The sequence below is a fragment of the Eupeodes corollae genome, chromosome 1, assembly GCF_945859685.1.
Source record: "Eupeodes corollae chromosome 1, idEupCoro1.1, whole genome shotgun sequence".
Classification (NCBI taxonomy): Eukaryota; Metazoa; Arthropoda; class Insecta; order Diptera; family Syrphidae; genus Eupeodes; species Eupeodes corollae.
The window spans coordinates 62,546,850-62,562,757 of NC_079147.1; the positions used below are offsets into that span (position 1 = coordinate 62,546,850).

Here is a 15,908-nt window from a genome sequence, read left to right on the forward strand (position 1 = left end):
CCAATGCTGCCTTGTATCATAGCGAGATATACCCCCCTTGCCATTATCAGAGCATTTAAATTGATCCCTTGAAAATCTCCGTAAAGTTTCTGGTCTGACCCTTTTTTAACGTTATTTTAACGGTTTGTGATCTATTGAAATAGCCATCTGCAATCCTCCCCTTAAACAGTTCAACTGTAATACTCTCGCTTCTAGGAATGCTCATCAATATACCGTCGAGCAGAACTTCGGTCGTACTGTCAAGTACAGAGCTTCGTTCTTTAGCCGTACTATGCGAATGTGGAATGACTTGCCACACTCTGTCTTTCCCAGTCATTGCAATATTCAGGAATTCAAAACCAATGTGCACCAACACCCCTTTTCAACCCCTCTCTCCCTTTTCTAGTGCCCACTCTATGTCTTCATAATATGGGTAATATTGTCCTATGAATGGAAGCATAGTATTGTTTTCCCGCTTTTGATAAAAGGAGGCCTTCTAAACTGCATCAACTATAGATTAATCAGTCTACTTAACAACTACCTGATATGTTCTTATCAATGCGGTTGTAGACCAATAAAGTCCATAATCGATCAAATATTCTCATAAGGCAGGTCCTGGAAAAAACCCAAGAACATCAAATCGACACCCACCATGTCTTCATCGATTTCAAGTCCGCATATGACAACAGTTAAAGGAACGAGCTGTAGAGAGCCATGTATAGTTTTGGCATCACTGCCAAACTCCTCCGTTTTTGCGGGATGACCATGGAGAATTGGATTCCTTAAGCTTGGTAACAGAACCATTTTATGTTAAAAAAGACTTTAGACAAGGTGTTTCACTTGCATGCGATTTCTATAACATTGTGTTTGAAAGAATAGTGCAGAGATCCAACGTCAACGCTAAAGGCACTTTCTTTAACATTACTGTCATGTATTATGCTGATGACATTGACATAACTCAGAAGCGGCAAAACTTGTTAAGCGGATAGTGAGGGCAAAGCAAAGTACATGCTTTCGTCAAGGAAGAACGTACAAAATCGATGTCTTGTCAAAACAGCTCAATCTATAGTGATTTGGGTCGTTTCGAGAGAAAAGTTGGAGACATTTATATGTATTATACATTTAATTTCTTAATTGTAATTTACTAAAAACTTTGTAATATACTCATTTCTTACTATCTTGAATAAAAATAATAATACATTTAGTTAATTACATTGATATATTTTGTTCAAAGTCCCCTTCAAGTTTCAAACCAGTAAACGTATATACAAACTTTAACGTTTCTGTCTTCGTTCATAAATATCTTATAGTTTCATTATAATAAGAGGTAAAGGTAGTAGGTAGTATATAAAAAAGAGTGGTGGTGCCCATGTCTGGTGTTTTCCTACCGTTCCCCTTAAATAGTTTACAACCACGTAATATGACAAATAACGTTAGCCACAGCAACGCGTGGTCGGGTCAGCTAGTGTTTTTTTTTTTTAAATATTTATTACTATCAAAATAAACAACTGTTACATTATTTTGAAAATTTGAAGCGCAACTTATTATTAAATACAAATTAAGTCTTTGGAAATTGAAATTATCTAAATTTAGAAACAAATTAAATTTAAATAAATATATAAACATTTCTTACTACAGGATTAACATTTAAAAACATTCAGGAATTCTATTTAAAATCTAAATTATTATAAATAATTGTACAATACTTTAAACTTAACTATTTGACCCGCTTGAATTTTCAACCGGTCGTCTTCTCGAATGCAATTTGGCTTGAATTGTCTCCAAACTTAACCCCTTTGTTTCTATTACCACCAAGACAGTAAATAAAAATGCTAAAATACAACAAAATCCGAAGAACCAGAAAGCATAATAAGATCCTAGGGCATTTAATTCTGGATACCATCGTGTTACTATGAAAGACACAAGTGATGTTATCACCGAAACGAAAGATGTGGCAACCGGCTTGATATTGGATGGGAACATTTCACCAACTATAGCCCATGGAATCGGACCAAATCCAAATGCATAAAACGCATTGAAAGACAATAAAGCTGGAATTGGAATCCAAAGGATGCTCGAAGGATCACCAAAAGTCTGAACATAAAAGAATGTTCCCAGTCCCAGAAGGGCCACACACATTCCGGTTGCTGAGGTGAGAAGTATCATCTTTCGTCCAGTTCGTTCGACCACAAATGGAGTGAGGAGATTGCCTGCAAGTTGAACAAAACCCATGATTATTGTGGCCAAAGCAGGATCAAGTGCTGAATTGGCAGCGCTGAAAATCGATTGACTGTTAAATAAGACAGCTGTTGTTCCACTGAACTGCTGGAACATCAGCAAACCACCACAAATGAGTAGAGCCTTCCGGTAGCCTCGACTTTGGAAAATGTCCAGCAGAGTTCCGGTGTTTGACATGTCTTTGTCCACAGATACTTGAATTTCGTGCAATTCCTCTTCCACAGCCTTGGCACTTTGCCCTCGGAGGAACTGAAGGGCGTTACGTGCTTTCTTCGTTTGTCCCTTTATTGCGTAATAGTATGGGCTTTCAGGCATAAAAATGAAGGTTGCGAAAAAGGTGATTGGCATGACTATGCAGCACCACTGAAGTGTTATGTAGCTAACGAAGGGTCCAATGATGTAGACGTAGAGAATACCGGCTATGGCCGAAAAAACAAAAGGATAAGTATTTTACTAACTGAAGTGACATATTCAAGTGAAATTGTAAGTACCTGCCATAAGCAAAGTCATCAGGGATCCTACAGCTCCACGGCAATCATCGGTTGCTATTTCTCCAATATACATTGGCATAACGGTCGCTGAAATTCCTGATGCTAGGCCCTATTGGTGATTGAAAAAGTTTTTATAATTTCCTTATATTCAAGATCGAAGATTCAAAATCTTAATCTTACCTGAAATAATCGTGCAACATACACTGCTGGAATTGTTCCTCCAACCATCAGAAGGATGTACGAAGCTGTGAAAAATATAGAACTCGAAAGAAGAGTAAGCTTTCGACCAATTCTTCCAGCCAATGGCCCAGCTACTGGAGATGCTAATGGATAGATAAAATATGTAAATGTAAATAAAGTGTGAGGCATAAAATAGATGATATTTCTATAGTAAATTTCCCTTTTCCGGCTCAAATAACGAATCAATTTTGACAAATTTGGTGGAAGAAGAAAGAAAATTTTCTGTAGACAATGCGGATTTTATCTATTGGGTAGCAATTTTTATTCTTGTGTAATAACTTAACTTTTTATTGTAATAAAAGTATACCTCAGCGTCAAAGACCTCATAATTCAAATAAGTTTTAAGTGCTTCGTCAACTTGAATGAAGGTGTAACAGATTTTCAAATTTGCGTAAGAATTTCTCTATGGATATATTTTTTATAAGAGAAACTACGTTGAAAACTAAAGTTTGAGATGTTAAGAAAGATTGAAGTATGTACAAAGATTTATTTATTTAGGTGCATTAAGTTAATACAAATTAGTAGGGAGGTTTTGACCAAATTTAATAATTGAGGATAGTATTTAGAAAGGTTTAATGTGATAGGTATGTAGCTGTAGATACTATCCAGTTCAAAGTGGAAGAATTGAATATTGGGAAAACCACTAGAGTGCCCATGTTTTAGTTTTCACAGACTGAAAAGTGAAAACTTAAAACTGCCAGTAATTCCATTCTAAAGATTTATTTTTTACCAACAATCAAATACGGTTCTGCTAACTTTATAAAAGGCAAGAAAAACTGAGAGTTATTGCATAAAGTTTGAGTCATATGAATAATTTTAAACTTTAAAAAAAAAGTGTCTCCAGGGGTGCACAAGTTTTACCAATTATATAAATTTGAATTTTTAATATTTGATATAAAATTTTGTTGAATATTAATATATTCAAATATATCAAATTTTGAACGTTGGAAATACTACTTTAAAGGTAGTATTTATTAAGGACAAACTTTTCTTGAAACTTTAATTAATTACTTGCGACATATAGGAACTACATATGTATATGGCAAGTTTTGCATTCGTAAAGAATTTGAAATTCGTCATTTTAATCAAACATGACATTACGATCTTAGAGAAGTCGAAACAAGTGGGTCCCCCGATTCCACTATCTGTCTGTTTGTCCTGGCTCCTACAGCCACAAGCATTGGGTCGATTAACTTCAAATTTGGAAATTAAGATTTTGGGCCGATTCATATTAGGCGTTTTTTTCTATTCAATTTTTTTTTAAGACTAAAATTAACATTAGTCCCCATACAAATATTTTGGCCAAAAATCGAAAATTCGTATTTTCTCAAAAACAAACAAACAAAAACATATTTTGTCTAAAAAATAATTCTTAATTTGGCTTCGTTAAATGCATACAATTTATTTATAGAATTGTTATTTTTTAAAAACTAATCAACCAATTTCAATAAGTTTATTTTTCACATAAGCTCTTATAGTCCAGTGAAAAGAAACATACGGTTTTTTCGGTTTTTCGGGTTTATCTTAAAAACTATTTGTCGTATTAAAAAATAATATTCTACAAAATTAGAACTTATTCAATTTTCTAAAGAAATATGATATGATATAATTTGTTTGAATTTTTTTAGTTTGTAAAATAACTCTATAGGCATTTAAGGAAAACATGCAATGATTTTTTAAAACACGTTGATGACGATTGTGTACCTTAAACTCTAAAAACGTTTCTGGAAACTCTTATATTAGAGAAAACGAACATTGAAAATAGAAAAAAGAAGTGTATCGCAATAGGGTATCGAGTTTCAACATCTCCAAAAAAACAATGATGACTTATTGCAGGTTCAGGTAAAACATTTTGGTTCTCGTTGGAGTGCGTTGGAGCGCCAAGTCGAAATGTTGCAGTCAAAGAATAATGAAAAAAATATCTTTGTCCACCTTTCTATACAAGGGGGGAAGATGCCGGTTTAAAAGCAAAAGAATGTTGCCTAAATCTATTGCAAACCAACGAAAACAACAACGAGGCTTTTGAGGTCCAGCAATAACAACACAACAAATGTCATCGTTAAGTTGCACAAAAATGAGGATGTTGGCCGGCTTCTAAAAGCTTCAACTGCACTTCAAAACACAGGAATTTATCTGCATCTAGATCTACCGGCTATTTACTTTAAAAACTGGAATTCTGAGCAAAAATAGATTTATAAAAACCGTATAGTCGTAGAAAGTAAACACTTTTATTATGACAACCAAAATAATTTGATTTGTGACGTAATGGGTGCGTTCCAGGTCAAAATAATCTTGTTGATCTAAATCACAGTGTTTCCACTGCAATAAAACAGTGATCTTACATCCGTCGGAGATTGTAAAAGGCTCCGGTACTTTAGAAGCACATTCGAAGTGGTGAGTTTAAAGAGTACTGGTTTGACTCAGAGTGCATGGTATAGCAAGGAAGCAATCCTACGCGGAGCTTAAGCGTGAAAGGAGGCTAGAGGGAGGGTATGGGTAGGAGAGGGACGGGCGAGGAAGGAATCTTCTGGAGAAGGACTTGGGCGGAATCGAGGAAGGGAAGGAATGTCCGCTACCGTAGCTGCGGCATACTTGCGTTGCTCAGCTATACTCGTCGGAGGGGGGGGGGTCTTGCCACCGTAGCTGGACCTCACCTTTTTCCAAAAACATAGATCATGCCACCACCACTACTTGTTCGCTTTTCTCGCACACCGTTGATGACGTCACGGTTTGGCCTGTTTCCTCACAGCCTGGAATCTATTCGGCCGGAATCTCGGATTCCTCAAATCTAGAGACAAGTCAGTGGTGGTCTCACATACTACCCCTTCGAAAACCCGCTTACCTCACCGCACCTACTTCCAATTGACTCACCACTTCATAATGACAAAGATCTCAGACATGAACGAAAAAGGAAAAGAATCGAAGCTGAATAGACATTCTAGGATTAACTTGTAATTTAGATTCAATTTATTTCTTCAAAAAAAAAACATCCAAATAAACAGAATAGTTGGCTCTAACAAAATGGTACTAACAAAAAAAAAAAACAAATTTAACTAGAAATATATATATCTCAAACTCTACCTAAGATTCGGTTCGATAAAGTGGGGGTCTTACTATTGCCCAATCCAGGGCTTTACTTACGATCCACCGTTCCTACCTACATAGAGCTCTTATGCGGGTGTATCAGAGGGGAGGAGCAAAATGTTGCGTTAAGCGCGCGCTGTCGTCGACGTCGTTACCGTCGCGCTGCTTTGGCATTCTTCGCCTAGACTGTTGAAACCTACGCCACGTTAGCAAACACTCCCTATGGCAAGTCGAAATAAGATTTAAATTGAAACAAAAAAAAATCTCAACTGAGTTTAAAAAAAAACCACAGTGAGAATTACGATCAAACAAAAAGATTATAACAACAAAAAAAGGAATAAGGATTGAATATTAAGTTAATAATTGAAGAATATAATAAAAAAAAGATAATAAATAAGTAAAATTTTGAATAAATAAATGAATCAATAATAATTATATAAATAAGTAGCCAAGGTAATGAAGATGACCAAGCAAAAACGTCGTTCTTCCATGCGTGCTCAGGCGCCTCTTGCATGCCGGTGATCTGTACAAGGCCGGGGCTTCACTACCGGACTATTGTACGGCACTTTCGTTTGCTTGAGCAATAATAAATTCCTTTTTCTTTTGTCTGCATGCTATAATAAATTCGGCGGAGGCTTATTTTGAGCTGCCCACTTAGTCACTACACTAACAATATGATGTCTTAATAGGATAGGGTTACTTGTGGACCCGGGTGCTTTACGGGTCAGATTAAACTTCGGGGCTTCTTTTTGGCCCTCAAACAGCTAGACACCAATTTATACGGCCGACCGTCCTTCGTCTTTCGGTTCTAGCTTGGATTACGTCCAACCAAAAATTCACCCTAATTTGATCAAAAATCTTGAATCAAGCTATTCTTCAGCTTTTCTAACCATAAGCACAATTTCGATTCTTTAATTGTTCTACCGACACAAACTATTTGTTGCTAAATTCAATGGAGCACAACGACCGCCCTCACTACCTTTCACTTGACTAGTGATTTGCTAGCTTTGGCCTAGTTCCGAGCGCACCGATGACGATGGTAAAAATTGTCGATCTACTGTACCTTTCTACCTACCCCATCACCTCATCATTATTATGTATCGATTCTTTGTTACCATTGGCCCGCACTATCTCAAATAACATAGTATAAAAAATATACTAATATTTCTTCTTTCATTTTTTCTCGCAGCCACAACAAGCGGTACAGGAGAGCCAACGATGAGTTTGAAAAAAGGAATTACGTACTGCTGAACCGGAAATTTAAAACATTGTGTAATCAGAAAAAATTATCTCACTATGAAAATGAAGCTAAAAGGCTAGTAAGTTGTAAGAACACGAGTGAGTTCTGGAAGAAAACGCAAAAAATAAATGGCAAGGTTTATGTTATCAATAGAAATTTCAATTGTGAGACTCTAAAAATGCATTATTTCGGACTGCTCAATCACTTGTCTACGAGCAGTGATACGATTCAATTTGCACAACCAGCTTTTAACGAGGAACTTTAAGACGGAACAATCCAGAGGGATGAGGTAAATGCATCCATTAAAAGGCTCAAGGATGGTAAAGCTGCTGGTTCCGATAGAATACCTTCGGAATTCTACAAGTATGGGTCGGACTAGCTGATCAACAAGATAACGGACATATTTAACAACATCATGGATCATGGAATGATACCACAGGAATTAAAGGAAGCTCTAATTTTTCCCATCCACAAAAAAGGTAGTATAATGGGCCCTGCAAACGAAATAAGGACAACGAACTTCGGATATGTACGTGGAATGTTAGGTCCCTTAACAGACCACGTGCAGCCGAACAATTAGCGGAAGCCCTAAACTGCTGCAAGGCAGATATTACAGCCATCCAAGAAGTGCGATGGGATGGACCGGGTAAACGCAAACTAAAAGACTGCGATATCTACTACGGCGACTGCTACCGAGAACAAAGACAGCGTCTATTTGGGTGTGGATTTGTTGTTGGAACTAGGCTCAGGCAAAAAGTCTTGAGTTTCAACAGTGTGAGCGAGCGGATCACGACAATCCGCATCAAGGCTAAATTCGCCAACATAAGCCTAATATGCGCGCATGCCCCAACAGAGAAGAAAGATGAAGACACCAAAGATATGTTCTTCGAGCTCTTGGACAAGACATATGAGCAGTGCCCTGGCTATGACATTAAAATTGTCTTAGGAGATTTTAATGCCAAGCTAGGAAGAGAAGACATCTTTGGTGGCATAATCGGGAGATACAGCCTGCACGACACTACCTCCGACAACGGATTCAGGCTGGTCGATTTCGCTGCGGGGCGAGACGTTCTGGTAGCTAGTACGCAGTTCACGCATCTTAATATCCACAAGGGGACATGGAAATCTCCTGATCAATCAACCGTCAACCAGATTGACCACATTGCGATCGACGCACGACACTGCTCCAGTATCCAGGATATCCGAACATTCCGAGAGGCCAACATTGACTCGGACCACTACCTCGTTGTAGCCAAGGTACGGCTACGGATATCACGATCCAAGCCAAAACAAGGAAGTACTGTGAGAAGATTCGACGTTAGACGGCTACAATCGCAAGAGACTGCCATGTCCTTTTCCGATCGAGTCTCTAATAACCTCCTAAGGAGTCCTATGCTTCCTGCATTAAGCATTGAAAACCAGTGGCAACATTGCCTTGCAGCCATCAGAGATGCCGCCTCTGAAGTTCTAGTTTTCAGACGGCCACCACATCGAAATCCCTGGTTTGACGACGAATGCCGGCAAGCGCACGCAGCGAAACAAGAGGCATACAAAACGGCGCTGCACAAAAGGACGAGAGCTGCTCGCGAGCTCTACGAGCAGAAGATGATAGAGGAACACCGGCTTCTTAGACGGAAAAAAAGAGAGCATGAGAAGCGCGCGATCGAGGAGATAGAGGGATGTCACAACAGGAATGAGGTTCGTAAATTTTACCACAAGGTAAAAAAAACCTCCCAAGGGTACCAGCCACGAACCGAAGCCTGTAAAGACGATCAAGGGAACATCGTAGTAGAACCACAGTCGATGCTGAGAATATGGAAAGATCACTTCTCTTTCGATTTGAGCTTCAAATCGATACCCACCATCTCTTTATCGATTTTAAAGCCGCGTATGACAGCATCTATAGGGAAGAGCTCTACCGAGCAATGTCTAGTTTTGGCATCCCTGTCAAACTTATCCGTTTGTGCAGAATGACGATGGAGAATGCACGCTGCTCTATCAAGGTCGGAAAAGATCTTACCGATGCATTTGATGTCAAAAAAGGTTTTAGACAAGGCGATGCACTGTCATGCGACTTCTTCAACATCGTTCTGGAAAGAATTGTGCAAAACTCAACCGTCAACACTAGAGGCACAATCTTCCAAAGGTCCATCCAATTACTTGGATACGCAGATGATATTGACATAATTGGAAGATCAAAGCGTGATGTCAGTGGAGCGTTTTTGAGCATTGCGACGGAAGCGAAGAAGATGGGTTTAGTGGTCAATGAGGGCAAGTCCAAGTTTGCTGTCATCAAAAAAGGACACTGAACGACGACGTCTTGGACAAAACGTCACCATGGACAGCTATAACTTTGAGGTAGTTAAGGACTTTGTCTACCTAGGCACCGCTATTAATGCAGACAACGACACCAGCGCTGAAATCAAACGAAGAATAACTCTTGCAAATCGCTGCTTCTTTGGACTTAGAAGGCAATTGAGAAGTAAAGTCCACTCTCGAGCATGTAAAATCACCATCTATAAGACACTCATCATCCCGGTTCTCATTTATGGCGCTGAGGCCTGGACCCTGTCAAAGAAAGATGAGAGCGTCTTAGGATGCTTCGAGAGAAAAATTCTTCGGGCGATTTTTGGTCCCGTACGCATAGATGGAGAATGGAGGAGAAGATATAACGGCAAACTGTACGGGCTGTACAGCAACACTGACCTAGTTAGCAGAATTAAAGTCCAACGGCTTAGATGGCTAGGTCATGTAGAGCGGATGGACATCAACGCTCCTGCCCGGAAGGTCTTCGAATCCAATCCCGAGGGACGGCGCAGTAGAGGAAGACCGCGACTCAGGTGGCGCACCCAGGTGGGAGAGGACCTCAACCAACTTGGCGTGCGAAACTGGAGACAGCTAGCTAGGGACCGAGCTGGCTGGAGACGCTTGTTGGTTGAGGCCCAGGTCCGCCCCGGACTGTAGCGCCACCTTAAGTAAGTAAGTAAGTATAATGGGCCCTGCATACTATAGAGGAATTTCTTTCTTGAATGCATCATGCAAAATATTTACTGCGGTTTTGCACAGTCGACTTAGAACGTGGATTGACTCATACAAGCTATTGACGGAATTTCAAGCTGGACTTAGACAAGGATATTCCACCGTAGACAACATTTTTGCTCTACGTAGTATCGCTGATTTCTTTTTGGACCGAAGCAAGAAACTATATGTGTTTTCGTTGATTCTAAGGCAGTTTTCGACACAATAGACCGAAATGCTTTGATGTATTTATAAGTTGTATAGAATGGGCATGTCATATAAGTTTGGACGCGTATTGCAAAACATCTATATGGACACTAAAGCAGCTGTATGGGATGGAGAAAACGTTTCCGATTGGTTTAATACAATGACAGGTGTTAGGCAAGGTTGTATTGTTAAATCCAAGCTTATTTCCACTTTTTATGGATCGATATCACCGATTGTTTGCCGGGAGGAGTGTAATATGCTGGAACTATCAACAAGACCCTTCCTTTTGCGGATAACATAGTGTTGTTGGCGTACTCACCACAATCGCTGCTACTAATGATTAATAAACTTATTGAGTATTGCAGAACGTGGAAATTAGTTGTCAGTCTAGAGAAGTCGAAGATTATGGTTTTTCGGAAAGGTGGAGAAAGAGTAGGTGGTCAAGAGCGGTGGACACTTAACAATGAGAGAATCTAAGTCGTTAACGAATATATATAATAACAATATACATATAACAATATGGAAAGACTGAAAAACTACAAAATGCCAAAAATACAATTATTCATCGGGATGAGTTGCCTTTGCCGTACGAATTGTGTAATATGGACGAAAGAGAAAACATTTTTAATTTTATGGGTAGATATCCTGTTCTTCGAGAAACAAGAAGAAATATCTTTGGGTGGATTATCTATCAGAAGTGGTTATGGTTCATCATCTTAATGAAATTGATGTTCCTATACTTTACAAATATGTAAAATAGCATTATCTTATACAAACAGAATTATAAAAGAATTTTTTTTAAAATAAAGAATAATATAATTATATAAATTAAAAGAAAGTTGTCAATCAGGCAGACGGCAAATAGCCATGCTTTCTTATTGTAATATATGTACATACTTATGTTATATTATAATGTAAAGAAATAAAATCTAATTTAAATCAATAGGGCATAGCATTATACAGTTGTGCGTCCTAGATCATTTATGTCTCAAATACTAAGCAGCCTTGCCTTATTTATATACAGAAAGCTTGGTTTTAAGAAGTTGGTAAACCTTATATCAAGCTTACGGTTTTGTTAATTTTTTATGAAATTGAAACATTAAACGTAAATTAAATAACTGCGTCCATAAAATATTTTGAAACTAAAATTGAAAAATTTTATATTTACCAAATTAATAAAAAAAATATTTTCAATTTGGTATTCCCTCATATTTATAAACATTTTACAAAGCGAATAATTGTTAAACAAGATTTGAAGAAAACTTAATAAAAATATATCAGAAATTCAGTTTTCTCAACTTCTAAGTACAAGTACAAGAGCGGAAAAATGTAGTATTGTATTAGTATAATTATTTTTCAATTTTGTATATAAAAGGGATTAAATGTTATTCCGATACCTAAAATGTATGAAGATGAACTATTACCTGAACATATATTTTATTTAACATTTAGCACTTTTTAGAAGTAGGATCCGATTACTGAAGAATAAATATGTACAAGCCACGATAGTGGCACCTGTTCTAAAAATTATTCAGTTTTTTAATAACTATTTATAATACTGAATATTTGTTGTTGTTTATTTTCATAAAGAACATCATATTTTATAAAATAATATAAGCAAAAAATGTGAACTAATTTGCATAGGAATTGATACTTGTTTTGAATTCTTTTCAAGGAAGTAACAAGTAAAAATTTCATAATTTATTAAAAATTATCTGATGCAACAAAATGTTTGAACTTTAAGTACAATGACTTAACAATGTAATTATATTCAAACATAATTATACGAACACACAAAAATATTATTTCATATTCAATATTTTAATTATTTAATCCGTTGTCATGCTTATTTGCAAAATGAACACCTCAAGTGCAATTTGAACCAATAAGTTCATTAAGTACTTAAAACTAGCAACCACAAACGCGCTAAACGAATAAACTTATTCAAATTTGAAATTGAAATTTTGACATTTGTTTGTAAAGAAAACTGTTAAAAACTCTGCAGTGTTACGTAAAAAAAAATTGTATTTAATTAAGTAGAATTTAAATGATAACAAAGAACATTTTATTGTTCTAGTACAAATACGATATATTAATTTACAGAGTTTTAACATATTTTTGTTGTCATTTTTTTAGATTTTTCAAATCTGATTCCGATGATATAAAAAGAAACTCCCTTTTTTTCAGAGTAGCGAACATGCTAATGAAATGTTGGTTGATTATTGTATAAACATCTGTTAAAAACACTGACAATTTTTAAAAACTTTTTATGGTTTACAAGATAAAAATCGAATTAAAGTTCGAATATGACGTAGTTCAAAAATTTTAAAGTCTTGCAAATTGCAGAAATTATTGAATACATTTAAAATGGATACTAAGAATTTAGGCTTATACAAATATAAAAAGTTTAGTGTGTGTAAGAAAAAACACTGTTTTTCTCACTTAATAGCAATTTTTTTAAGAAATCTTATCCAAACAGAACGGTGTAATTACAAACCATAATTGATTATATAAGTAATGCCCATCAACAATCAGAAGTTTGTTTTAAAATTAATCTTCAAAACACTGCCGTGACGTAAGGTAATTTGATATAATTTTATATAGGCCATATTTTGGATAATGATCTTATGACAATGCTATATTATAAAATTATTCAAAACATGGTCATAAAATTGAAGACTCTATTAAATAATACATTATTTTAAATCAAAAAATAGCTGTCAGAATAACAGCTGTTCATATGCAGAGTGCGCATCTAGTGCTTTTTTTAAGTGATAGGTTAATGTGAAACTGACAATTTTTCTTAATTCTTAATTTTATCAAAAATTCAGTATTTAAGAGTCCTAAATAATTGAAAAGCTGAAATATTAAAAACTCTTTTTTCAAAGCTATAGCCAAAACTCTGCGGTTAAAAAAAAAAAAAATCACCCCATGTGGCTGTTATAGCAAAAAAGTTGTTGACTCACTTCTTAATCATCCTCTCAACATCAAACTTGAATCCCAACTCAACATTTAAGGCACAAGTCTGCCTGTAATTCTGCCAATATCTCGGATTATTCGCTTAATGAGGTCCAATTGACTCAGAAATTTAAGAAGCACGAATAATTCGTTTTCGCTTTAAGTTCGTTTCGGGCATTAAAGCAGCTTGAATTTGACAACGATTGTGGCCAAAAAATCATTTCGCATTGGGGTGGAAATAACCCGCAGTCACAAAGTTTTTGAGAAACTAATGTATCTGAAAAGAGTGACAGTTTCGTATCATCTTTACCCACCTTGAAATTCCGATAAGAACCTTTTGCACTTTTTTGAAGAAACGATTCAAGCACTTAGAGCCAATTAACCACAACAAGCTGCAACATCAAGAAATCACAAAGTCTTGGAAAATTGTGCACTACGGAGAAGCAGTGCTGATACAATTTAAGTGTTGTTTCGGGAATAAGAAAATTATTAGCTCCGTAAAATGTACACTTAATCAAAAAAAAAATTGAAATAAAAGTATTGTAGATTTAATTTATAAGCTTTCTTTAGCTTTGTTTTTTTTTAATTAAACTAAATTTCAATCTGTTAAACTAAATTCTGATTTGTTAAACTCAATTCCAATATATTGAATTAAAAAAACTCACTTTATTAAAAATTATGAATTTGGAAATTAAATAATTTTGTTTTGAAATTTTCACGCTTTAATCTTGTCCAGTTTAATTCCTCATTAATAAAACTTGGGATTCTGTCTAATACTTAAAAAAAAAACAGACAAATTAAAACTCTACAGTCTTAAGCCGAATCCGAAAGGCTTATTTGAGAAATCACTTTTCAAGACGAGAATTTCTCTTGGAGAAGTTGTAAATTCCTCGCAAGAGGCAGCCCCCGTGAAAAAAGACCTCTGGCATGACAGTCCGACGCTCTAACCATCAGGCCACTGGTACCACTCAGTCTTTGTTTTGTTTAAAAAAATAGTCGCATTCAAATAGTTTAAGGTTAATTTTGTAAGCTATGGTATGAATTTAAATAAAAACGTCTAATGATCATAATTCAAAAAAGGTTTAATGTTTTATTCCCTTATCCCTTATAAAACTTTGGTACACTTTTAATTATTTATGTATTAAATTAGGGCTTCACACTTAGTTTGCTAATATTTGGATAAATAGTCCCTAAAATTATGTTTCTATTTAAAAACTTACCCATTAAAGATCCAAAACAAACTAAAGAACTTATCCATCCTTCCTGTGCTGTACTAACTGGAAACTCCAATGGACTATCCCAAGTGTGATCTCTTAGTCTTGGAATCGTAGGTGAGCTCCATCCAACTACTGTACCCAGCGAAAAATACGCCATGTTAGCTTCCGGTAAGAAAAAATAAAAGAAGTTTACATTATGTTTGTCTTAAATATTCTAATCTTCTTACCACTAAGTGCAGCCATGTAAATTCGATATTTCTTGACCGGATCCATAATTGGTTTAGGTTTTTTCAATAAAGTACTATCTCCTTTGTCCATAAACTGTTGAGATTTCAATAGAAAGATAACATTAAGTTTTATTTCGGCTTTTTATCAAAAGAAACACAAAAGTCTCATGACTTAATATAACTTACTTAAATTATCGATTATAATTTAATTTAATATTTTTTTCAATAATAAAATTATATCTTCTGCTGACCTTGCAGGAATGAAAGAGGTGGATCTTCAATTTGTCTTTTTATAAGCAAAAATTCTCAAGTGTGAAGGCACACAAAGTAAAAATCAGAAGAAAACATATACAAATATATTTATGATATTATTATTATCATTTTTAACTGATAATAAACTCATCACCACCATCATTATCATCACTGAATTGACTACCGTTTGTTTTAAATGATATTGTTTAATCTGATGTCTTTTTTTAATTAGACACCGATTGATACTCAAATTAATAATTGATGTGAAGTGGCTGCAATGTCCATGTCCATTGTCCAGCAACAAATGTTCTATGTTAAGCAATTATTTCGTTAAGTAAATAAATAATAGTAGCTGAGAAAAATATTTGATACTTAAAATGTATAGCACTTGAATATTAAAATAGTAAATATTTAACTTATGATGAGTTTTCGACACTATCATAAATTCCAAAACTCTCTTTCGAGACACTGAAGAGAAAACTATACGTTCAAGGAAATAAATAATATCGTTTGTTTAGTTGACATGAAGTTTGAATTCTGCTTTTGGTGCGTGCATATTTCACATTTCGATTTTTAATCAGAACCATAATATATTGAAAAATTAGAAAAATTACACAATAATTATAATAATTACAACTTTTATGACACTGAGCAAAGTTAATCAAGGCTTTCAGTATAACAATTAAATATAATAAAAGTTTGTTATGCTATTATATTAATAATTTGATAAAAATGTATTTCCCACTTATAAAATATA

General features: G+C 35.4%; 1 protein-coding gene across 3 annotated transcripts; it reads right to left on the reverse strand.

Moving 5' to 3' along the window:
• Positions 1–1,179: 1,179 nt before the first annotated feature.
• LOC129942732 (facilitated trehalose transporter Tret1-like) lies at positions 1,180–15,639 on the reverse strand. Of its 3 annotated transcripts, none has more exons than XM_056051779.1 (6): positions 15,151–15,639; positions 14,900–14,993; positions 14,676–14,834; positions 2,889–3,031; positions 2,709–2,817; positions 1,180–2,636 (listed from the first exon to the last, which is right to left on the reverse strand). In XM_056051779.1, exons 2-6 carry the CDS (start codon positions 14,988–14,990, stop codon positions 1,693–1,695), a joined length of 1,446 nt encoding a protein of 481 aa, XP_055907754.1. In that variant the 5' UTR covers positions 14,991–14,993; positions 15,151–15,639; the 3' UTR covers positions 1,180–1,692. The 3 variants fall into 3 exon arrangements, with proteins under 3 accessions (XP_055907754.1, XP_055907753.1, XP_055907752.1); XM_056051778.1 differs by having other exon boundaries at positions 15,086–15,639; XM_056051777.1 differs by having other exon boundaries at positions 15,540–15,608.
• Between the last annotated feature and the right edge of the window lie 269 nt (positions 15,640–15,908).